Genomic DNA, 25,537 nt, shown 5'->3' on the forward strand with positions numbered 1-25,537 from the left:
GCGTAAAACTGACACAGCGATATTTACTGTGCTTGCATGGATTTATTTTAGCATTAGCATTCAAGGAAAAACTTTCTTGAAAAGAGAACTGAAATTGCAATGAGTCCGATTAACATCCTGTTAGAAAAATCATGGTTTTGTCTCTCCTCTGCCCCCCAACCCCACCCTGGCCCGCTCGGATAAACCTTCTCTTTTCACCTTTAATCCTCTTGCTTTGCTCTTTAGGAACCTGTATATGCTTCTACTTATTCTCCTGCTATACCTGCTGCCCATAAACACCTGTCTTTTGTGTCTGTTAATCAGGTGAGGAAATGCCTAGTGAGCCTCATTGCAATTTCTGTGCCGTAGGGAAGAGCTTCTCTGTCGTTTGGGGAAGTAACTCCTTCGCTGTGTGTCACTGGGAGACGGGGAGAGAGTGAGGGTGTGTCTGGTGATTGTGTGTCTGGTGTGCATGTATAAGAGTGTGCATGTGTGTGTAAGAGTGTGCATGTGTGTGTAAGAGTGTGTGTGTCTGTAAGAGAGTGTGTGTGAGTGTGTGTATTTAATCAGATCTTCATGGATTTAGGGCCAGTCGCACACACTGCGTCCCTGGCGCAGACTTCCAGGCAGACCTGATGGTGCTCAGTCACCTCATAGTCATGAACTTGTTTCCCTGTTCAGTGTCCCAGCTTTACGTCCTAGGTCCTGCCAGGAGCCTGAGAAACGCACCAGAGTGCCTTTGTTCCAGCGAAGGCCGTCCGACGTGAGCCGGTCCCAATGGCCCCATTAAAATGAGACACCACGGTCCCCTGCCCCCTGCCCCATCCTCACTGCCCCCCAGCTGAAGCCCACCCCAGAGGGCGACCTGGCCGGGGCTGAGACTGTGGGTGAATGAGGTGGGATCATTTCTAGAGCAGAAAGGTTAACAGTGTTTTCATTCCCCTTGGACTGTTCGTGGTGTCAAAAATATCCCTGCCAAGTGGCTGCATCCACTTTTCCATGACTCGCAGGTTCTCCTCTCCCTCCGTGGGGGACCTCACCAGTCACTTCCCTCTCAGGGCCTCCGTCCCCTCATCAGCTGGCGTCTGTTCCTTTAGGACGAGGCATCGTGGCGGGAGAGGCGCAGGGTTTCACACAGGAAGCTGACGGGTGTCTGGCATCCTCCTGTCTCCATCCCGCCTCCTCCAGGGTGGCAAGTCCCCGCCACTTCCGCTGCTGTCCTAGGTTCCTGTCCCCAGACGTTAGACGCGCTGGTTGTGAGAGCCCAGGCCACACACGCCAGCCACGTCCACCCCAGGAAAGAGGCTGAAATCTGAAGCAAACTTGCTGTCCATCACGAATGGGGAAATGAGTTGCTGCTTCTTTTAAATAGCTAACATTAAGTTTGAAAGGAAAAGATATATTATTGGAGTCTTTAAGTGTATTCAGTCAGCCCTTCATATCTGCCAGTTCTGCATCCCAGGGAGGATTCAACCAACTGGGGATCAAAAATCACTTGAAAAAAATAAAACCCAAACAATTAAAAGATGACAATAGAAATAATATAAATTAAAAACCAATACAGCATAAACTATTTACTTAGTGCTTACATTGTATCAGGCAGTACAGGCAATAAAGAGACGATTCCCGTGTGCGGAGGATGTGCGTGGGTTACATGCAGACGCCACCCCGTTGTAGGTCGAGGACTTGAGCGTCGGCGGGGGGTGGTGGGGCGTCCGGGAACCAGTCCCTCCCAGCTGCCAAGGAACAGCTACATATTTATTTTATCTTATTTTTTTAGAGCAGTTTCAGGTCCACAGCCAAATTGAGCAGAAAGTACGAAGTTTCTGTAAAGCCCTGCCCCGCCCCACAGGGCCCCCACAGTGACATCCCCGCCAGGGCAGGACAGTTGTTACAACCGATGGACCGACGTCGACACATCCGCCAAACTGTGGCTTACGTCAAGGTTCACTCTTGGTGCCGTCCACTCTCTTGGTTTTGACAAACGCAGGACACGGATCCACCGTTAGAATATCGTACAGAATAGTTTCCCGGCCCTGAAGTCCCCTGTGCTCCCCCTGTGCCGCTCTCCCCCTGCCCCGGCCTTGGCAACCTCTGACTTTCCACTGTCTCCATGGTGTCACCTTTTCCAGAATGTCGTGGAGTTGGAATCAAACAGGATATAGCCTTTTCAGATTGGCTTCTTTCACGTAGCGACATGCATTTAAAGTTCCTCTAGGTCTTTTCATAGCTTGTTAGCTTCTTTCCTTTTAGTGCTGAATAATATTCCATTATCTAGATGTGCCGTAGTTTATTTATCCTCTCACCGCCTGAAGGATGTCGTGATTGCCTGGTTTGGGCAGTTGTGAGTAGAGCTGCTATGAACATCCACGTGCAGGTTTTTGTTTGGACTTAAGTTTTCAACTCACTTGAGTGTCAAGGAGTATGATTGCTGGACTGCATGGTTAGAGTATGTTTAGTTTTGTAAGAATCCTCCAAACCGTCTTCCAGAGTGGCTGTGCTGTTCTGCACTCCCAGCAACAGCGAATGAGGGTGCCTGTTGCTCCGCATCCTCGCCGGCGTTTGGTGTGGTCAGTGTTGGCATTTGTGCATTCTAATACATGTGCAGTGGTGTTTTGTTTTAATTTGCAAACCCCTAATGATGGGATTTGCAAATATAATGTTGAGCATATTTTCATGCACTTATTTTCCATCCATGTATCTTGGTGAAGTGTCTTTCCGGATGTTGTGCTCATTTGTTATCTGGTCCTTTGTTTTCTTATTGTTGAGCTCTAAGAGTTCTTTGAATATTTTAAGTAACGGTCCTTTATCAGATATGTCTTTTGCAAATATTTTCTCCCGGTCTGTGGTTTGTTTTCTCATTCTTTTGACAGTGTCTTTCACAGAGCAGAAGTTTTTAACTTCAGTGAAGTGAAGCTGATCAATTATTTCTTTCACGGATCTTGCCTTTGGTGTTATATCTAAAAACTAATCACCAAACCCAAGCTTATCTAGGTTTTCTCCTATGTTATCTTCTAGGAGTTTTATAGTTTTGCATTTTACATTTAGGTCTTTGTGAACCATTTTGAGTTAATTTTTGTGAATGGTGTAAGATTTTGTCTAGATTCTTTTTCTTTTTTCATGCATGTGTACAGCACCATTTGTTGAAAATACTGTCTTTTCTCCATTATACAGCCTTTCCTCCTTTGTCAAAGACCCACTATATTTATGTGGGTCTATTTCTGGACTCTCTATTCTGTTCCATTGATCAATTTTTCTGTTCTTTCACTAGTGCCACCCTGACTTGATTACTGTAGCTTTATGGTAGGTCTAGAAGTTGGCTAGTGTCAACCCTCCAGCTTTGTTCTTCCCCTTCAATATTGTTTAGGCTATTCTAGGTCTTTTGTCGCTCCACATAAACTTTAGGATCAGTTTGTCAATATCTACAAAATATCTTCTTGGAATTTTGATTGGGATTGCACTGGATTTATAGATCCAGTTGAAAAGAACTGACATCTTGACAAAATTGAGTCTTCCTATCCATGAACACGGAATATCTCTTCCCATACTTTTAAGTTTAAAGAAAAATAACTTTTGCCAAAGTTAATGTATGTTTTATCACTTCAAAATTAAAATTTCAAAAAAAATTCTATATTTTTACTCCGTCACAGTTTTCCCCGCTGCACGTAAATAGTGTATCTCCCAGTTACGCCACACGAGGTCATCAGCATGCCCAGAGGTCAGCTCACTCCTTTCCTCTAGCAGTGCTGGCGTCTCATGTTCAATTAAACAAAGGTTCAGCGAAGAAAGTGGAGCATTTAAACAGCACACAGGCTCTGTCTCAATGAGCCATTTGTCTCGGGATCAGGCTTCAACACAGTTCTCTTCTTCCTTGAATGCCTCAGGGCGGTGCCAGAAAAAGATTTCACTTTATTTCCCTCCTTTCATCTTAGGAGCTGTAGGTGCTAACAAGACTGGATCACAGTCACTTTGAGGTCTGAGCCTAGACCTGTGATCTTGTCCTCATCTTTTGTTCAGGCCACTCGAGGCTGCATGCCGCGACGAGGGCCTGAAATCTCTCCTAAGGAAGGGGCAAAGCTAAATTTCTTTAACAGTTCGCAGAATTCTAAGTGATGCCAGCATTTTTGAAAACTAAGAAGTACTACTTTATCACTTGATCTCATTTCTATTACTTCACATGTGCTCTTATAATTTCTTCCTTTATGGTTCAACTAGATGTGAATAAGATAAATATTTAAAAGCCAGATGACAACATTTTCTTTCCATGAAGCTCTCCAGTTATAGAAGAGTTTTTCCCTTAACTCTGCCCTCATGCTGATAATACACGTTAGCTCTGCTCTTGCTGGATCACATCCCTGTGTGAGAAGCGTTAAGCAGGACTGGCTGTGGTTTCCCAGCTGGGATGCAGAGAGAGGAGTTCGCATCAGCAACGTGGCGTAACCTGGACATATTCTTGCTAACCGACCCTTTGTGTAGTTTTAAGTTGTGTCTTGCCAAGTCTCTGTCCGTCCCAGAGAGAAGACCCTCCTGTCTTCCCAACTATTTCGCTACCCTCCAATCCACACTCAGTTCTTGCTCCCCCCTCGCTCTCCGCCTCCCCCCACGTTCATGGGATCTGTGTTGGGAAGAATGTCGGGCAGCCGAGAGCTGCGGCTCCGGTTCTGCCCGGCTCTCTCACTATTCCAGTCAATCCCAAACACCTGTCAGCTAAACCAGGAAGTGGCACGACACTTGGTACCATCCACGTTATGTCCTTCTCTAAATGAGGAAAGGAAAACTTAGAAGGGGAAAAACAAGACAATAATAAAGTTTTAAGCTAATAATAAAAATAGACAAAGATATCCATTTGTTTTCACATTTTGAGTTCTAAAATACAATAGTGACTTGCGATGAATTTTATTAGATTCTTCAGAGAATACACAAACTGTGTGTTCCTTACACCCTGGTAGAGCTGTGGAAAGCCAGAGAGCAGGAATTAGGGGTCCCTAAACCCCACTAAGTAGCAAAGTTAAGTAGAAACTTCTAGAGAAACAAAAGTTTTTATGTTTAATATTATCATTTAGAATGGAGTAAAAAAAAATCCTTCGTGACCTAGACTTGGCAAGTGAATAAAGGTTTAAATCCTGAAATGGTTGTATCATCCCGTCCCATACCCTCACGTGCAAAGAGGAGCCCTCTGGAAACCCGAGTGCTTTGGGGAAGGAAATGGTTGATTCGAGGATGCTATTTTCCTGAATCACCCACCACACCCGCTACCCCACCCTGGACTTGGGAGGTGGCTTAGTGAGTTCACTTCCCTTGGGGAAGCCAACTTTCTTGGCACTTTGTACATCTCTTGGAAGCATTTTAAGCCAAGTTCTGCATTGGTTTGATTAAAATTCACTCCTGAAACTTCATTTTCAAGGAAAACTTAAATTTTCTTTCTTGAATTTTGATGAAGTCTTTTTGGTGAGCCGACCTCCTAGTTTAATTTTATAAGGGAATGTGATTCAGAAAGTTACTCGAAATTCAGGGCATCCCACCAAATCATGATTGGGAATGTTAAGGAAGAAGAGTTTAAAAACAAAAATTGTACCTTTTTATTTTGATAAAATTTAAAACTTTGGTCCCTTCCTGTTGGTCCTTTAAGGGAAGCTAATTTTCCCTAATGGCAGGGCAGGTTGTGGAGGAAGAGTCCCCAAGCCACCAGGATGTGTTTGCCTTGGGGCTGTCCTGGTCCTCCCCTAGTGACAGTGGAGGGCCTTCGGGCCACTTCGGTCTGCGGTGACTTCTCGTCCAAGGAAAGCGCCCTGTGCAGGGAGAGGAGCTGGGGGAGCTGACAGGGTAGTCGAACAGTGCGGGGTGGTGGCGGGGAGCAGGCGCGCTGGCAGAAATGGCGTTCCTCGGTCCAAGAGGAGACTCGGGCGAAAGCAAAGGGCCAGCCCGGGAGGCCCTGGCCCGCCGCGGCCGTGGGGCACTTCCAGGGCCAGCGGGGAAGTTCCTTCCGCTCTTCGTCCCCAGCTGCAGCCCCGCAGCGCCTGGGCCTCTCCCCGCTGCCCGCCCTGCCCTAAGCCCCCCCCTGCCCCCGCAGACAGGGCTCTGTGGTACAAGGAGAGGTGACCTGAATGCGGAGGGAGAGCAAAGGCTGTCCTACCAGCATTTGAGGACCTCCCACCGCGTGTCACCCTCTACTGTCAATCCACATTCCGCCCCCTCCCCCACCTCACCCCTGCCTCCCAACCCGCCCTGAGAGCCTGGAGCCCCGTCCTCCGCCTCCTTCCCTCCACCCCAGCCCCGTCACCCTGCCCCGGCCCACCCCACGCTCCTCCTCCTTTCCTGGTCCCCTGCGTCCCCTCTCGCTTCTCCCCCTTTGCCTTCTGCCACCCCAAGGCATGTGACCCAACCGTAGTCCAAAGGAACATCACCAAATGGCTTGGAAGGTGTGGAGGCAGGTGTCTCCAGGACCCAGTTAGAGACTTTTGAAAGCATTGTTAATGTCACTGGACATGTAGATGACGTCCGCAGCGTAATTCGTCCTCCACATCAGCTATCTCATGGCTCAAAGTCACTCCGTGGGCTGAGCTGGTTGTGTGACTGCCCCTGGGGCGTCACTGCGGCAGGGAACGGCGTGCCGGCCCCCAGGACGCCTTGCGGGACACCCTGCCCCGTCGGCGCTGCTGCCTGCCGCTGCCTGTGAGCCTCGTGGGCTCACGTGGAGAACGTTTCCTGGATTGATCTCGTCCTTTGTGAGCATAGGCGGATGACAGTCTCCCAGTTCACTGAGTCTAACTCGCTGGGCAGGACCGAGCCACTCCAAGTCCCTGTAGAGTGCAGGGCACGGAGACCGTCTCTGTTTAATCGTTTGTGTTTCTAGGCATCATTTCGGTTTTGCAGTGTCCCGAACGTGTGAGTGAGAGGACAAAGGTTTCAGCCCAAAGTCTCAGTATTGTTAATGGCCTGGAAAGGAGGAGGCCAGACCCATTTCAAAGAGAACATTTTTGGGCATCTTTGGACAACGTATGACTCCTCTTGGTTTGCGTGCTTTTTTCACGGATGAATGCTGCAGGCGAAAATTCACACGTCTACCATTTCTTTCTCCTGTTTTCTGTTTTGTGTGTCTCATCAACAGCGGGTCACAGAAAGTCGAGAGAGCCAGATGACCATTGAGGAGAGGAAGCATCTGATCACCGTGAGGGAGGAAGCTTGGAAGACCAAAGGCCAGGGCGCAGCCAACGACTCCACCCAGTTTACCGTGGCTGGCAGGATGGTGAAGAAAGGTCAGCGTGTGCGTGTGTGTGTGTGCGCATGTGTGTATGCACGTGCACTCTCTGTATGTGTGTGCACGAATGCATATGCACACTGGTAGGCACGCTCAACCGTGGAGGTGACGGTGGCATGTGACAGCTTAATTTAAGAAAAACAAGCCGCGGTCTTCTTACATGTTTAAACTTACGGACAGCGTGGAAACGTTTTTTGGGAAGGTTTTGGGAGCTATTCCTACTGCGTATCTTTTCTTCATAAATAGTGCCATCTTCAACGTAACACATACAACTCACTTTGTCCCTGTTTCAAAACTGTCCTGTCTGGAAATAGAGTGCAGTGGTAGGTTTCGAAAGCAATTGCAAATCTGCTACCAAATCTTGGTCTTTTCCCATAATTTCTTTTAAATTATTTCTATTGATATTTTCTCATAACCTGGCAACCCCTTCCCCCAAGTGAGCCTCTCCCGATAAGGAAGTTTACCTTCTCTCCTTTTTAGGTTAATTCCTAGGTCCCTTTCCATCCAACCGGATTTCTCTGGCTTACAGAGCCCAGTTTCCAGATATGTGTTAATAGATGGTAAAAGATGTGTCCAGTCCGGGGAGGGGGAGTTCCCTGCTGAAGTTTCCTCCCTGCAGCTCGAGTCTTAGTGCTGATCTGAAGACCGCATTCAAAGATGTACGAAATTGACATGTCACATGGTCAGTGAAGTCTCAGAAAGCTTTGAGGCTCCATGGGAGTGTTCGGGGCTTTTATTTCATACTGTGTAGGAAATGGTTAGAATCTGGAGTCCCCATGTCACCAATATGCATAGACCTTCATTTTCTAAGCTATTATTTAAAAGCATATGTCCTAACTTAGTAGTCAAAGTTTTCACATTCACTTAATCTTCACATATTGTCATCAACTTTATAGGTTTAGCTTTCCTTTTCACCAAAACCTTCAGGGATCCTGGTTCTTAGGAATGGTGCCTAACTCATTGCAGGCACAAAAATGAATGTTTGCAGAAGAAAGTGGGGGACAGGAGGGGGAAACCCCGAATTGTGACTCACTCAGATCTTAGCGGAAGAATCCTTTCCCACAAATCTGTTCTCTCCTCGCCTTGGAATTGTCAAAGGACAACAGAAAATAATCTACCCTCCCGGGATGAGATAGCATTTGACTGTTTTCTTCATCAGATCACAGAACTGTGTGATCATCTTTAAACTACTTTAACAAGATCCCCGTCCTGTGTTAGCAAATGTGTACCCTTAGGCACACATTGGTTAGAAAGAACTAGAGCTGATAACTTGAACCAGAGCTTAAATTTTCCAACTTCTAGCGTGGATTTTGCTCCTGACAACTTTTTGCTTTGGTTTCTTTTTCCGTCTCTGGTCTTAAAAATTGTGATGTGTTTGTAAGGGGACTCTCACTACCAAATACCTCTCCCCCTGTCCGCACTGACGGCAGAGAAAGTGGGTTGCTCTGACACAGATTTGGAGAAGGAATAGTTTCTATTCCTCGGTGGATGAGTTTGCTTTCACATTTTCCCAAATAAATTGGGAATTTTTATTTAACATACTATGTGGCTTGTGCAGGAAATAATTTTCTTGGACTTTTAATCTAATGAAGAAACTGTGTCCTATATTTCCAATTATTTGTTACCACCTACTGGGTTCCATATTTCACCGGGGCCATTAGCCCTTTTGACTTGCAGTAATGTAGTATCCGATTCACGCGCCCTGCAGAACGCAACAGCCACGCGTCCCATGCCAGCGGGCCACCGGGCACCAGGGGTCGCCACCGCCCAGGGCACCAGGGGGCACACAGGCCCTGATATGTCCACGCTCTCACCCCAGAAACACCTCTTCACCCTCAGCCTCGTGAGGCCTTTCTCCCTTTTCCATGTCCCTGGATTCTGGGTGACAGCACCCCACAAGGCTTCCGTGGCATTCTAGGATTCTCCTGGAAGAAGAGTATTCCAAGTGTTCCTTTGAATAAGAAAGATGTGACAATGTTCCCAAAGAAAGTAAGTGATGGGTTATTGCATCTAGAGTTCGTTGAAAAGAGGTGCAGGGGAGGGCTTTGTTTTAACATTTTGTCATTTAAGTCTCTGTGCCCTGCACCATCACAGAAGAGTCCCGTCTCTAGCTCTCTGGCTGGGAAAGAACCGTGCCAACTCCGGGAGCTCCTTTTTTTTCTTTCTGTAGTGCCACTGCCTGAACGCTCAGCAGAGGGGGCCATAGCAGCAGGATTTGCCCAGTGTCCCCATGGAAGAGGGACAGATTTCACTGGTCACTTTGGAAACCAGCCTTCTGAGTCTGTCCTGTTTTATTAGCTTCAGAGTTAACGACCTCTGGGCTCATGAACTCTGCCGAAGTCTCTAAAGCACCCTTTCGTGGGCGATGACCTGCCCCACGCTGTAATTCCAAATGCTACTTATCTTTACTATCTTTCCAGAAAATTTACTTTCTCACTGATATAAACCCTTTCCAGGTCTGGTAATCGAAACAAATTTTAAAACTTGTATTGACATCATCAATCAAATATATGTACATGATGGGAAGCGTTTCTAGACTATTACGTAAAACTTAATTTTTAAACTACTTATTGGTATTTTTTGTTAAATTTTTTGTGCTATAATAGTTACCTCTCCAGCTCACAGGAGGAAGGAGCAGTCGTTCATTTTTCCCTTGTAAGTCGCAGTGATTTGCACGCCCTCCAGATGTTCTGCCGGGGTGTGCAGAGTGGCAGTGTCATCTGAGGGTTTCACATCTACTGCGGATGAATGCAAACAGTATTCACAGCTCCTTTCGTTTTTTGTGAAATACACTAATTACTTCCCTTTCCTATCGCCTTTACTTAGGTTAGGATAAAATACTCGCCTTTCTCTTCCTTGAGGTTTCCTGTTCCAGCCAGATACCTTCTCTCTGCTGGAATTCCTTTCCTGCCCCTTCATGTGTCCCTCACCATTTGCCCTTTTAAACATTCCCACCCTGCTTCTAGATAAATCTAACATACAAGAGAGCATAGCGCCAGTTTCCAGCCACACCCGAGATGGGCAAGGCCCTCCCCCAGCCAGAGTTCAGATGTATCCCCGTCTGCGTCTGCCAGCTCAGAGGCCAGCAGCCCCCGGGTACTGTCTGTGTGATGCCCCAAGGCCACCAGCCCAGCCTGCTGGTGGGACACGGCTCATTCTGGACTTGGGACGCTGCAGATCTATCTTCTCCTCAGCCGCCCCTGCCCTCCCCGCAGGGCAGAACTCACACCTCCTTCTGCTCCAGTCTACACGTCATGGACTCGTTTTCCACATCTTCGTTGTTCATCTGGGATGTCAGCTTGGCAGCTCTTACAATCCTTGGAAACGATAAAACCCTGTCTACCTTTGCTTGTCCCCGGGAGCTGTGGTAGCGCCGAACACGTGTGTGCGTGTGTGTATGTGTGTGTGCACGTGTGCGTGTGTGCGTGTGTGTGTGTGCACGCGCGTGTGCATGTGTGTAAACTCCAACATGCTGTGCAGTCTACACTGGCACGCACGGGGATCCCCCAGGTCCTGGAGGTTTCCCCCACGATCCCGAGAAGCTCAACAGCCCCTTTGCTTGTCCTGCAGGTTTGGCGTCACCCACTGCCATAACCCCGGTGGCATCTCCCATTTGCAGCAAGACCAGGGGGACGACACCGGTTTCCAAACCCCTAGAAGGTAAGCCACCAGGCTCCCGACGCGCCAAGGAGTTTCTGGCCGGAAGAGCCCTGGGTGATGCGTTCTCACTGCTGGTGTCTGGTCCCCTAGATATTGAAGCCAGACCAGACATGCAGCTAGAATCGGACCTGAAGTTGGACAGGCTGGAAACGTTCCTGAAAAGGCTGAACAACAAAGGTACATCCCGGAAGTCAGAAGGCTTCACCCCCAAAATCTCTGAACCCTAACTCTGACTGCTTTTTGTCCTCAGCTAAATTGTCTTCTTTCGGTATGGCTTTACCAGTTCATACTGTCATCAGTATCTTTGTTATTGCCTGTCAAAAATGAGGGTTTGGTCATGACTGTTGGGATTATCAAGCCCCGATTCACTTGCTGATGTACTCAGTTAGGGTCTCCCAATAACACACTTACTTGTTCCTGAATCTAAAACCCTTGGGACGTCACCCAGGCAGAATTGTGAACCCAGCCATTTTGCTTCTAACCCCGAAAGCAGATTATGGCACATACCCAAAATCAACATGCTCTCGGGCTGGTCTGGCGATTTTAAATTATAGGTATCAATTTCCAATAAGGTAAAAGCTGGGTGGGGCGCGGTGGCTCACACCTGTAATCCCAGCACTCTGGGAGGCCGTGGCAGGAGGATGGCTTGAGCTCAGGAGTTCAAGACCAGCCTGAGCAAGAGAAAGACCCCATCTCTACTAAAAATAGAAAAAATTAGCCAGGCAACTAAAAATAGAAACAAAAAATTAGCTGGGTGTGGTGGCACACAGCTGTAGTCTCAGCTACTCTGGAGGCTGAGGCAGGAGGATCACTTGAGCCCAGGAGTTTGAGGCTGCTGTGAGCTAGGCTGATGCCACGGCACTCCAGCCCAGGCAACAGAGCAAGGCTTGGTCTCAAAAAAAAAAATGGGGTAAAAGCTGATATTATTTCTTATAATCAGAAATAATTTCTAAAAGAAAATTCTGATAAATGTTGGAATAAATATTTCAATATAAAAGTCAATAAAATATACAAAATAAAAGAACAATATGCAGAAATAGCCTTTTGTCTCTTGACAAAAAGATCCAGTACTTGAAACTTATCAAATTCTAGGCCCTGGGAGTCCTTTCTATGACAGTGATCCTGAAAAGGTTGAAAACGATACAAACAACCACTATTAGACAGAAATATTAAAGTATAATATAATAACTAAGCTGGCTAAACAAGGAATTGAAACAATCAAAAAAATTATTTCATACATGTAACAGTGGCCATAGCCAAATCCAGCTGTCCACCTGTTTTTGTAAATAAAGTTTTATTGGAACACATCCATGCCCATTTGGGGACCTGTTCGGTAGCTGGTTTTGCACTACAACAGCAGGACTGAGTAGCTGCACACAGGCCCCGTGCACCGCCCCCACCCCGCCCCATGCAAAGCCTAAGATATTTACTGCCCGGCCATTTTGGGAAGAAGTTTGCAGACGCTGATGTAGAATGAGGCTGGTGCTTCTGTCCCCAGTAGAAACAGGCACAGATTCAGAATTATGCGGTGGCCTTGTGAGCAGCAAAGGCAGCCTCCCTCTCTTCCGCCGTTTTCCTGGGCGAGGTTTGCTCAGGTGGGACGTCCTTACCTGAGAAGTCAGGTGAGGGCTCCGGAGGCAGCCGCAGGACCTTGTCTGTCACTATCGTGTCCTTTCTAGTCCTGAATTTAGGGGAGGAAATCATTCTTAAAATGTCAGGAGGCGCACTGGAGTCATTGTTTCATAAAGCTCTCACGTTATTTGCTTGTGTGTTGACAGCTGGTGGCCTGCAGGAAACGGTCCTGACTGTCACCGGCAAATCTGTTAAAGAGGTGATGAAGTTGGATGACGACGAAACCTTTGCCAAATTTTACCGCAACGTGGAGTCTAACGTGCCGAGAAGCCCTGTGGAGCTAGACGAGGACTTTGATGTGATTTTCGACCCCGACGCACCCAGGTGAGTTACTCTGGTCTCCGTCTTTCTTCCCCTGGGAACGGCCTCCGCCGCGGCCTCCACGTGCACATTCCCAGGGATGTCCCCGTGTTACCCTCTGCGGTGGGGCCTCATCCCAGCCCGCGGTCCCTCTGCAGCCAGGTGCGGTGCTGCGGACGATAAACACGCAGCCCCCAGACCAGATGTGCTGCGGTCAGGCCACGTGTGCCACGGATGCTTGTCCTGTCCTGTAAAGATGGTGTCACTGGATTTTTCACATAACTGGAACATTGTTTTGCAATTTTTTAGATTTATGTCACTTAGCAGAGATTTCTACGCGTGTCTGACATGTTGAATTCTTACTCAGAATTTTGAAAAATGCTTGGATGATACGGGCTCAAATGAGTACAACTAGCTAGAGAATCAGTAAAGAATGTTGCTGAGCTCACAGTCGTGCATAAAAGCAACAGAGCTGAGGCCTCTCTCAGCGATGCCCAAGTCGAAGCGTCTCTCTCTGTGTGAGAACGTGACTAAACCACCTAAGAAAAGTGACTCACGGCATTAGGACCCCTCCAGGGGCCAGTGCCAGGAAAATTCCCAGGTCAGACTGGCGCAGAGGGCTTTGCAGCTCGCCAGCGGAGAAGCACAGCTGGGACCTCGGGCCCTAGAGGCTCCTTAGAACACAGTGGTGGTCGCGGCTGTTGTTCCGTGGGCTGGCCTCGCCCTGTCGGATGCCGCCCTCACCCTGGGTTCACCAGCTCCGGCTGCACCTGGGCCAGCCCGGCCCGGCAGCTTCTCTTGCCGGGAGTCCAGCAGAAGTTCTGGGTTGGATTTCAGTGCTCCGGCCTGAGCCTATGTCCATCCGTGTCCAGTCGCTGTGGCCAGCGGGGTAGAAGGTGCTGACTGGCCAGAACTGGGTTTCTGGATCCCTCCAAAGCCGTGGGACGGTGGGGTGAGGGGGCTCCCGAAAGGAAAGCCCAGGTGCTGTTATTACGGGAAGCAGGGAGTGTCCGCTGGGCAGGCTACACCACAGCGGCCCGCGGCCCGGACATGCTCTCTTATTAGAGTGACTGTCTCCTCCATCGTCATATGTTTCCCATAAGCTGCTCCTGGTACATTTTCTGCATATTTCAGTTTGTTTCAGTGTCCTGCCTTAAAAAAAAATGCTTTGGCATTTCCCACCTTGAAATAATATTTCAGGTATTTGCATGTATAGTTATTTAAACCGTTTCTCAAACTTCTCCCCACCCAGCGTCATTGCTTAAATTGCTTCATATGATAATTTAAACCTGGATCTGCATACTTACACACACGTGACGTGGTGTACAGAAAGAGGCCCTTCAGGCACAGAGACCTGTGCAGCCGGCAGTCACAATGACAGCAGCGTCTGCAGGGAGATCGCGTGACGGGGGTGTCCCCACCTCTCCCAGCCTGGGTCCCCACCGCAGAGGGTCACGAGAGCGTGGGGTGGTCACAGGTGGTTTGTGGGCCTGTTTTATTGCAATAGATTCTTCCAAATAGTGGTTACTTTTCAGAGAGGGACAGTGGGTGGTGTGGCGGCTCGTGGCAGAGGAGGAGGAGGGAGCGGAGGAGCCGTCACTGGGGGAAGGTTCAGCCGGGAGCAGAGAGGACTGGCTGGAGGAGCAGGCGTTGAACGCTTCCTGACACAGGAGCAGATGTTCCATAGGGAGCTGGAACACGTGCGCGGCGTGGCAGGGAGAGGGCAGGGCGCCCCCTCCCGCAGGGCTGCCGCGCAGGGCCCAGCTGTCCCGGCCGTACTGACACCCCCCGGGCAGAGGCCGAGGGGCTCCAGCAAGTGGGGGCGTCTGGGGGTGGCTGGAACTTGAACTCTGGGGGCTCGAATCTTCCTTCCATCTCCAAGATGCTGTGATTCCACGCCGGGGAGTGGCCATGGGAGGAGGAGTTGTAAGATTTATAACAAAATCAGGAAATAAAATTGTGGGGTCCAAGAGCCGCCCGTAGCCAGGTGCGGCTGGTGTCACCGACCGAGGCGCCTCTGCTCTGCCCGCAGACTGACGTCCTCCGTGGCCGCGCACAAGCGCGCGGTGAGGCCCAAGCGCCGGGTGCAGGCTTCCAGAAACCCCGTGAAGATGCTGGCAGCGCGCGAAGACCTCCTGCAGGAGTACACCGAGCAGAGGCTGAACGTCGCCCTCATGGAGTCGAAGCGGATGAAAGTGGAGAAGAGTGAGTGTCCGGGGCCCCCGGCCGCTGCGGTGCCTGGGAGCTGGTTGTGCGGTTACTTCAATCATGCCTTGCTTTCCTGCCTTGCAAAAACAAACACTCATGAAATAAAAATGAGTGATGTTGCACACGCACACACACACACACACACACACACACCTGCCTAGACGTTAAAGCCTCTCCACAGAAATTCTTCCAGGTGTATCCTCTGTTCCTTGGTTCATCTGAATTATCTTGTTGTGCTGAGTTTCCTTGCACGAGGCTGGAGAAGGATGTTCGTGGATGCTGTAGTTCAGCTCTGTAGAGCCGAACACAGGAATTCTCCACTTAAATTCATTCAAGAGTAAAGCGTTTGATCTTTCATGGAAAATAGCCCAAGTCACTGCTTTTTCTAATCCTAGATTTTTATATTATTAATGCATAAACCAGTGCTTTCCAAACTGTTCTCGGTAGGACCCTCAGCTCCTTGGTGGGATGTCGGTTGGGGGGGGGGTGTTGGGAGTTCTGATAAGGGGGTTCCGGGCACTCGCTCCCACTTTAGGCTGAGCCACACTGCCTTTATCTGCTCCGTAACGTGGGTTCCTAGTTCTGAAACAGCAGTGTTCTCGGCAGAGGTGCTGGTACGCGTAATCTTGATATTTTGAATGTTCTTGCCATAATTTTCATTTTTCTGTAGCACCCATAAACCTGTTTCCTAACGTTTTTCTTAGAAAGATAGTATTTAGATGATGTGGTTGAGCCTTGATTGTAGCTGGTTTACTAAGAAAGTATATTTCAAAGTCTCCGCGCCATAGGAATCGTCAGGTAGTGTTATCTGTCTTCAAACCTAATCCCAGCAAAATGATTTTCTGAATGTCTCTCCAGCATGTACATTTTTTAGAACAATAAGTTGGAGAAATAAAGGATGGTTGGCACAAATTTCACATGCCGTTCCTCCGCCTCCACCCTTGGGGACCTGGGATGGCTGGGTGGCTTGCACCGACAGCCCAGTGACTTGTGGTTGCCGCCCGAGGCCTGAGAGCCAGGACAGGACCCCAGGATATCACCTAGCTGATCACTGTGCCTCTAGAGAAAGGTTAGAACCGAACCATCCCTGACGGTGTCTCCTTGTCTGCATAGAAAAGGCTTTCGGTGAAGACATCTAGTTGCCGTCCTTGGGAATACAGTCCGACGTCTAAAGGTTGTTAGTGTTTCTAACAGCTTTCCATGGAATTGCAGCGAGTGAGTTTAGCTCCTGGGTCATACTAAAGTAGCTGGTCCACATTGTCACTCAGTTCACTCAGTTCTTGTCCGTCTGCATGGTGAGGGGCGACACTTGTCAACAGGCAGTTTACACTCTCAGTACTGTGTCTCATTTTTGACTCCGTGGTTAAGCGTTGAGCTGCGTGAAGTTTCTGGTCGTAAACGTTGCCCTTTCGACTGACCCTCTTGCCCCCCACGTTGTGTTTCCTTCTTCGACCTGCCCAGGGTCCTCCAATTCCAACTTCTCAGAAGTCACGCTGGCGGGTTTAGCCAGTAAAGAAAATTTCAGCAACATCAGCCTGCGGAGCGTCAACCTGACGGAGCAGAACTCCAACAACAGCGCGGTGCCCTACAAGAGGCTGATGCTGCTGCAGGTCAAAGGTACCTCCCAGCGGCCTGGAGAAACCCCACGGTGACCAGAGGTCTCTGCTGGGCACCTCAGGAGTTCCCACTGCCCCTTTCCCCCCTGTTCGGGGACGAGAACGCACACTTTGGGAGCCTGCTGTGTGCTATCTCCTCTCTCCAGCTTCCCCGAAATCCGCGAGATAGGAACTGTCATGCCCACGGGGGCCCCGAGAGGTTTGTAGCGAGCCCGGGGTCACGGCAGCTGTGCCCTGCCCCGCAGCGGGCAGTTACCAGGTGTGCCTGCGGCCATCGGAGTGGCTCTCTGCTCTCTCCTTGGTCCTCCATGTGGAGATAAGCAAAAGCCGTGCAGGCCGGAGGGAGGGCGCGTTCTTGGGGAAGGAATCGAGGGAAGGCCAAAGAGTGAGCCGACCTGGATTCCACCGGAACGCGCCTCCTACCTGTAGCCAGGGAGGCTTCAGGGACAACCAGGTGCTGCTTCCTGGGCCACCCCTAGAGATGGCTCCTCGGGAGGACGGTGGGTGAACCATGCTCCGCCCCCGTGAGGGTCTCTGGAATGTTTCTGCATCACCATTGTCCTTTCTGGGGTATGTAAAAAGACGGGTGACAAGCCCAAATAACCAACCTCTGGCCCACGGTCTAACGGAGAGACTAGGCTATCAGTGTAGATGGGGACAGCTTGAAATCAACAAACCATTTAGGAGAAGGTGTTGAGACCAGCGCGAGGCTGTGCCTCCCTCCGAGCCAATCCGATGGAGACACGCTGCGGTTTGCAGCGAGAACTCTGGAAGGGGGGCCGCTGCGTGGAGGGTGCGGCCTCCGCAAGGCCCGGCCGGCAGGCGTCGCTGGGCGCGCGCAGACGCCGGGTGGAGAGAAAGGCCCCAGGAGAAGCGTGGAGGAGGGAAAAGGAGTGTGTTTGCGCGTTTCCTGGGAGGAGGGAGCCTCACTCAATCCACACACATGCCGTAAACAGACTGGCACTGTCCTGAGTAGCGTGGGGACCCGAGGGCAGTAGTCGATGGTGCTGTCCTGGTACCTGTTTCAAAGCCCCCAACAGGCCACCCAGGGTCATGTAGACAAGACTGTAAATTGACAGAGTCTGTGGCAGGGGTGCTCCAGATGTGGGGTGGCCCTAGTGCCGGCTCCCCTGTCGGGGAAGACGGTGACTCTTGGCCTCGTGTTCAGGACGAAGACACGTGCAGACCAGGCTGGTGGAGCCCCGCGCCTCGTCACTCAACAGTGGGGACTGCTTCCTCCTGCTGTCTCCCCACCACTGCTTCCTGTGGGTGGGAGAGTTTGCGAACGTCATAGAAAAGGCGAAGGTCGGTATCTGAAAAATGAAAATACTTTAGTTGACATCTCCTTTGTGCACCCACAGAGTGTTCTTGCAGTTGTCACGTCATGAAAAGCGTCTCAGGCATGCCAGGTGCCTCATTCCAGTGGGAAGGAATAGGTGGTGTGTCTTGTTCTGAGTGTCTCCTAAACCAGCTTTCAGTAGTTACCTGGGGGGATGTTTTACAAGGACTATGACCTACACCTTCAATGTTTAAATCCTGGGTTTATTTTTATTTAAAAAAGGAACAGGTGCCACCTCAAAGTTCTTTGTCCCAGACACCTGTCTTGTTCTGCCGCAGACCACTTGAGTAAGAATCCCATGGGGTAAAGCCCAAAGAATGGCTTTTTTTTTTAAAGCGACATGACCTGTTGAATATTGAAGATTAAGAATTATTGCTCTAAAGAATTGTCCTTTAGTTATATTTTCTTGACTTTATTGAAAATCCCCAATAGCCAGTGTCCACCCACACCTGTGGTCACAAGGTTTGCCTTGCAGCTGTGCACCGTTTCCAGTCTCTGGCTTCAGCACGTGCTACTCTGTCTAGCCGTGGGGTTTTCTTCCCAGGTAATTGTGTTCCTCTCTTTCTTTAGGCCTCTGAACTTGCGACTTTAATTCAGACAAAAAGGGAACTTGGTTGTAGAGCTTCTTATATCCAGACCATCGAAGAAGGGATTAATACACACACTCATGCAGCCAAAGACTTCTGGAAGCTCCTGGGAGGCCAAAGCAGTTACCAATGTAAGCGTCCGTTGTATTTCAGAGGCTGATACAATTTCAGTCTCTTTTCTTCTCCCTTTGGTCATTCTTCTAAACCACCGACTGTTCAGTGTAAAATGTGACATCATTCTCCTATCGTCTTTATCCCCAAGCTGCTGGAGACCCAAAAGAAGATGAGCTATATGAAACAGCTATAATAGAAACAAACTGCATTTACCGTCTCATGGATGACAAACTTGTGCCTGACGATGACTACTGGGGGAAAATCCCCAAGTGCTCCATCCTGCAGCCAAAAGAGGTACAGTGGGTGGGCTCCACCCTTCAACAGGAAGGTGCCTTGAAAGCACGCTCTTCCCAGGGCAGCCCAATAAAATAGAGAGCAAGTGCCCGAAAAAGGTTAGACAGCGTTAGTACTGATTGTAGAACGTTTGCAGCTTTTCAAAGGATATTTGTGATTTCAAACCATTACTGCCATCTTAAATACTAACACAGAATTAAGAATATTGTTCAGAGGAGGAGCATGGGTCTCTGAAGGCTTTTTTACTTTAGGCAAAATTACTTAGCTCTATCTCTTGAATTTTGTATAAACATTAAATATTTTTCACTCCTTAAGTTAGATGAATAATAGATGCATGCATATGTGATTTATGGATTTGCCAAGCAATGTGCTATTTTTTTCCTCTCACATCGGTAAATATTTATTAATTACACACATTTCCAATACTATTATATTAAATATGCTAAGTATTGAGGAAAAACAGGGAAGACACACAAGGACCTTAAATTTCGTTAGATGGAAGAGTATTAGAAAGAATGTGATCTGAAGCTAGACTAAGGGTATGATATATATGGGGAAAAAGTCACAGAAAAATAATCAGGAATAATTTTAAAGAGAAAATAAAATTAAATCTAGTTTAGAGTTAAGTAAAGTTTGGGTTGATGGAAATGAAGAGAGAAATCATTCTAAGAGAAAGAATAGGACAAACCACAGATATGGAAATAAGAAACAGTGTTACGTTCATGTATTCATTCAGCAAACACTTAGTAATCAACAAACAATCCCTACTGTATGTGTCTGTATGATGTGATCTCTGCCCTTAAGGATCGTGGAATTGGGTACGGGAGAGACGACATGGGAGCCTGGCATGGATGAAGTGTCCTTTCTGTGCTGTGTCAGTGAACGAGCAAATGAGGGAGAAGGGAGGAAGGAGAGAAGATAAGAAGATGTACTTAACTCTTTATGACTCAAACGTGGTTGGAGAGTTCAGAGGAGGGGGCATTAACTTGGGCACCTAGGATATTCGGAGGAGGAGATCACACGTCAGGGCGGAGGCTGACTTAGCAGGGTGGTGCCAGCCGGTCAGACCTTGTGACTTGGCTGTGTCTGTAGCGATTGCCCCATTAGGATTTGCATCATCGCCCATTTAATTCGCCGTCGGCAGAGAACCTGGTTCTACCCAAGCAATTCTTTGAAGTTAACAAATTCTTTTGTGCCATTTCCCCAGGTCCTGGTGTTTGATTTTGGTAGCGAAGTTTACGTGTGGCATGGGAAAGAAGTCACATTAGCACAGCGTAAAATAGCATTTCAGCTGGCAAAGCACTTGTGGAATGGAACCTTCGACTATGACAATTGTGACATCAACCCGCTGGATCCCGGAGAGTGCAATCCGCTGATCCCCAGGTACCCCCGGCGCGGGCGGCTCAGAGAGCCAGCGGTGCCCCTCGCAGGCCTTGCTGCCCGCCGCAGTCCTGCGGCAGCCCTTTCTGGATTTAGCTGTCACAAATGGTGCTATGCAGTGGCCCATGAATAGTCACAAGAAGAACATTTCCTTAGCTTTTACCTAGTATGGAAATGTGGCTGTTATAGTCTTCCGGAAGACGTTTGTATATTTAATTTCTTAAAGTGAACAAATGGTTCCCACCTGCGGCATCCCAGCTGCTGCTGTGGCAGATGAAAGGCAATCGTTTAAACAGATCACATGCTGGTCTGAAAATCCAAATCATGTGGGATCTGGAATTCAGCCACTGAGCTAAAGGTGCAAAAGCAACACATTTCCTTCTAATCTCGTACCTTCCCAGCAGAGCCCTCGAATGCCAGGGCTGTAGATGCTGTTTGGGCCTTTCTGCCTTTGGTGGGGAGGCTGTGGTATTAAAATAACGATTGTAATTTTAATGTTTCCTACAGTGTACTGGAATTTTTAAAGTCATTTTGGCAAATCAACAGAATATGCACAAACTCTAAGAAATATGATTATTAAGAATCTGTAAAGAATTTTTACAATAATGGATTTTTTTTTAACTACCAGACCCCCTCCAAAAAAATGTTTTTAAACTATGTGTGCCATAGAATAGATTAGAAATAGAAGTGCCACCAAACAGCATCGAATATTGGGTGTCATGCAACCACATTTAAATGTTTTCCTTGAGCTGGTATACAAATTCAAATTTCCTGTCTAGTTTCCCGCTTTAAAGCCCAATTACTGATTTTATTATTAATTAATTATCATTATAAAAACCATTAAAAATTATGTGAATGTGGTGAAATGTTTTAAAATCCTTTTTAAGCAAAGGCACATTTAACATCAACACTGTAACAACCAGTGTTTTAAGAACTGACACTATGACTAAAAATATCATTTTATTTGGTATAGTAAAAGAAAACATTAGTGCTGATGCATAAAACCTATATGATGACCAATTCATAGTTAATGGTGACATAATCGCAGCTGTGCAAGTAGATGCATGAGCACCTAACCCACTGGTTTCCAGCATCTCTGAGACGGAGACACCTGAAGAGCTTTTAAAAAACTGCACTTGCTGGGCCCGGCCTAGAGACGTGTTTTCAGTCCGTGAGGGTGGGGCTTATGTGTCAGTGTGTCTTAGGAGCTCCCAGGGATGTTGATGTGCAGCCAACCTTAGGCACCCAGCACCTGCTAAAACACAAGGAGGCTGAAACCGCTGAGCCCAGTTCCAACACTAAGTCCAGGAAGGAGGCAGAGAAACACACCTGGCTCGTTCTCCGGGATTATACCCCTCACGCTGCAATCTTCTGGGGCACTTGCCTCAAATCATAAAAGACAGATTTCTAAAGCAGGAGCCAAGAGCCCTTTCTGTGGTCATCGTAGCGAGTCTGCCCAGTAGGATCTACCTGAAAGACGGCCATTCAGAGACTTTCTGATTGAAGACCCGCAACCTTTCAAGGCAGCCGTGAATTTCCCACAGTCGCTGATATTTGATTCCCAAAGGCCCGTGAGGGCACGAGGCGCAAGGTTTTATGTTCTGTGCTTTATCCTTCCGGCTTCCTTTGAAACGGGCAGCCTTTTTGATGTGCCTCAGCCGTAACCTCAGACACTAAAGTCCTGGCCAGACAGGAGGTGACTGAAACAGGGTCACAGCGGTGGGTCTGAGGGGCCCCATTCACGACCAGAGACTGATCTGGAGAGACGAGAAAGGCCTGCATTTTTCTCAGGGCTGCACCCCTGCAGCTTGCACTTTCTCAGCTCCACCTTTCTCTAAATCACCTGTGTTCTTGGCCACAGTTGTCAAATTCTAAAATCCCGAGACCACACAAGGCCTCCAGGTTGGCCTGTGTCGTGCCCGTCCCTGTGTCCTTGTGCTGCCCCACCTGCTGCCCTGGCCAGTGGCCTAGAAACAAATGTGTGGAGCTTCCCTCTGTGAGATAGGAAAGTGTTCATTTTGGGGACAGAGGAGATCTCCGTACTCTGGAGAGCTTCGTTGTAACGTGACATAAAACCATAGAGAATTCAGGATGAGTGACACCTTGGGACCTACTAGTTCATTGCAGGGAGACTTGGTAAGCACCTACAGGTGTCTGGTGGCATAAAGTAGGTGAGTAAGGTGTGTACACGGCTCCTGCCTTTGCCAAGATCCCAAAGAACTTGCTAGAATGCAAGAAGGATCCAGTCCTGACACGTTTCATGTCCCATTCAGGCACATCAACTCCATGGACTCAAAGCCTTGCAAGGCTTCAGGCTAAAAGAATAAAATGTCACTCAAATAAGTGAAAAGAAACCATTTGTTTTATATGCCACTTGCATATTCTGAGTTTTTCTTTTTTCAGCAGCCTTCTGTGTTGGTTTCAGATTCCTCTGTGTCGTGGATTAATCTTGATTCTTTTCCTGTCTTCTCCCCCCACCCCGCAGAAAAGGACGAGGGCGGCCCGACTGGGCCGTGTTTGGGAGACTTACTGAGCACAATGAGACTATTTTATTCAAAGAGAAGTTTCTGGATTGGACTGAACTGAAGAGACCCAGTGAGAAGAACGGCGGGGAGCTCGCCCAGCAGAAGGTAGTCTGGGTGCTGGAGCCGCAAACTCGGGGCTCCGTGTGAGTCCCAGCACACATGGTCTGTGTGCAGCGACCAGATCAGGGCAGTTCGCGTGTGCGTCACCGCACGGACTTGTCATTTCTTTGTGGTGAGAACATTCGGGAACCTCTCTTGTAGCTATTTGGTGATATACAGTACCTTACTGTTACCATAGTCACCTTCCGTGCAGTAGGACACCAGAGCCTATTGTTCAATCTAATTGTCACCTTGCACCCGGTGACCAACCTCTCCCCTCCTCCCTCTCCCATCCCTTCCTCGTACAACAAATACACGCATTAAAATATCAAATTGTACCCCATCAATATGGATAATTATGTGTCAATTAATTTTTAAAAAATAAACACACAGAGACAACTGTGTCCTCTAAGTTAAGAAGCCCTCGAGGATTCGCTGGTAGAACAGCAGACTCCTCTCCAGCTGTAACCTAACTCGGGCAGACGAGAATAGTCGCGTCTGCTCCTGCTCTCTGACACGCCTTGCGCTCCCGCGGCAACGGGAACCCGGCCTCCCGGCCTCCCGGAGACGCAGCCTCCCTACGTGCAGTGAAGCCCCTGAGGCGCGTGTGACAGCCATGCGTCTGCGCTGGCCCTGAACGGCTGGCACAGCCTCGACGTGGGACGGGGACTGGCCGAGCACACAGGGGCAACTGACCTGACGTTCCCATGTCCCTCGCAGGAAGACCCCAGGGCTGACGTCAGACCCTACGACGTGACACTGATGGTGCCCCTGCCCCAGGCGCTGGCGGGCACGGTGCTGGATGGCGTGAATGTGGGCCGTGGCTACGGCCTGGTGGAAGGGCCGGACAGGAGGCAGTTCGAGATCAGCACCGTGTCCGTGGACGTGTGGCACATCCTGGAGTTCGACTACAGCAGGCTCCCCAAACAGAGCATCGGGCAGTTCCACGAGGGGGACGCCTATGTGGTCAAGTGGAAGTTCATGGTGAGCACCACAGGTTAGTGAGCGCCGCGCCGCCCTGGAGCCGAGACAGGTGGGTCAGGCCGCCCCGCGTCGTGTCGGGTCGCGTCTCGCCTCCGCTGCAGGGGCCAGGCAGCCCCCCAGCCACACCCTTGACAGCCCGAGTAAACCGTAGAGACGAAAGGAGTAAGGCCGATCGCTGACAGGCCGGCGCTGACATCCCGACGGGGATGGAACGTGGGTGCCAAGGCTGCCCGCTACCTCCACCCCCGCCCCGTCCCCAGAGCTTTCCTAGGGAAGTGACGATTTGCCTCCAAATGACATTTACCACGTGGCTGCGTGCTGCTGCAATTAGGGTCGGAAAGTAGAGCCTATCTGCGTGGTTCAAAACCAGAACCGGGCGGTGGTGTAACGGCATAGTAAATGCACGCACAGAAGAAGTGTTTTAAAAATAACAGCAGCTGTGTCCTCTGAGGCTGAGAGCAAGAGCAGGGCTCTGTGGGTCTCGTACAGCAAATGCACAGGCGGAGCTCCCGGTTCCTGCGGGGAAACACTCCGCTGGGTGCCCTGCCCTCGGGGCGGGACGCAGGCGGCCTCCAGACACTCCTCACCCTTTCCCTTGTCCCTGACACTCCTCATCCCTTCCCGCTTAGGACAGCGAGTCGTACATCATGGCCCTGGGATCTCGACTCCCAGGAGGGCCAAAAATCAAATAAACATGGCCCCTGGCCTTTTAAGAATTTAAACGAGCTTTCCGCTTACCTTCAATCCTCCATAAAACTGTGATTTTGTAAGTGGCATTGGAACTGAGACCAATGAGGTAACATGGAACCAGAGAATCCAGTGTTATTAATTTTTAGCACACACCATGGTAGAGCACCCTGGACCGCCGGGCCTTTGAGTCAGGCACATGGTCTGCTGACCTCACTGGGCCCAGAAGGTTCCGCCTCGTTCACTGTCATTCCGGTCTCCGCTCAGCCCCTTCCCCGGAAAGGTGTCCTCTCAGCAGGCGTCCCACGTGCTCCGGCCCTGCCCCACCCCCAGCGCTCATGCTCATCCCTGTCTGAAGTCGTCTTGCTCATCTGTTGACTGGAAGGAAAGCCTGAGGTTGTCTGTCTTGTCCCTCACTGTAGCCCCTGCGTCCTGCTCGCTGGACGTTTGCCAAATGAGCAAGCGAAAGGAATCTCGGGGGTCCTTCCCTGGGGCGGAGGCTGTGGTCTGCAGCGCTGTCTGAAATGCCCTTTTCCCCGATGGGCCCTCCGCGACCGCTCGCAGGGCAGGCACTGCCGCCAGGTGCCGGCCAGAAGGGACGTCGGGACTGCGTCCTGGCACAGCCCTGGTGACAGATGTGAAATCCCAGTTTATTTTAGGAAAGTGAGACGTCAGCAATGTATCTCCTCCATTTCTGACAGACCTTGGAAACTTCAAAGCTTTCTTCTTTTTGTAAACAAAAATTCAAATAGTTTTAAGTCTACAATTTTTCCTTTGAGCTTAAAACTAGTCCAGCTGTTGTTTTTAATATCTTCTCGCTACCAGCTAATCGTCTGCCAGAGAGCGGCATAATATGGAAAACACGTTTGTGTCAC

At 49.3% G+C, this 25,537-nt stretch overlaps 1 protein-coding gene across 2 annotated transcripts in view; it reads left to right on the forward strand.

The window, feature by feature from the left end:
* The window catches only part of SVIL (supervillin), a 209,950-nt gene that overhangs the window by 171,461 nt on the left and 12,952 nt on the right, over positions 1-25,537 (forward strand). For both annotated transcript variants that reach the window (XM_069458976.1, XM_069458977.1), the window contains exons 17-28: positions 7,088-7,235; positions 10,808-10,897; positions 10,988-11,074; positions 12,676-12,853; positions 14,862-15,034; positions 16,499-16,654; positions 17,822-17,958; positions 18,563-18,710; positions 18,842-18,987; positions 20,195-20,370; positions 22,853-22,997; positions 23,712-23,988. In XM_069458976.1, the coding sequence (XP_069315077.1) occupies positions 7,088-7,235; positions 10,808-10,897; positions 10,988-11,074; positions 12,676-12,853; positions 14,862-15,034; positions 16,499-16,654; positions 17,822-17,958; positions 18,563-18,710; positions 18,842-18,987; positions 20,195-20,370; positions 22,853-22,997; positions 23,712-23,988 (1,861 nt within the window). The remainder of the gene's footprint in view (positions 1-7,087; positions 7,236-10,807; positions 10,898-10,987; positions 11,075-12,675; positions 12,854-14,861; positions 15,035-16,498; positions 16,655-17,821; positions 17,959-18,562; positions 18,711-18,841; positions 18,988-20,194; positions 20,371-22,852; positions 22,998-23,711; positions 23,989-25,537) is intronic.

This window comes from Eulemur rufifrons, chromosome 25 (assembly GCF_041146395.1).
Source record: "Eulemur rufifrons isolate Redbay chromosome 25, OSU_ERuf_1, whole genome shotgun sequence".
Taxonomy (NCBI): domain Eukaryota; kingdom Metazoa; phylum Chordata; class Mammalia; order Primates; family Lemuridae; genus Eulemur; species Eulemur rufifrons.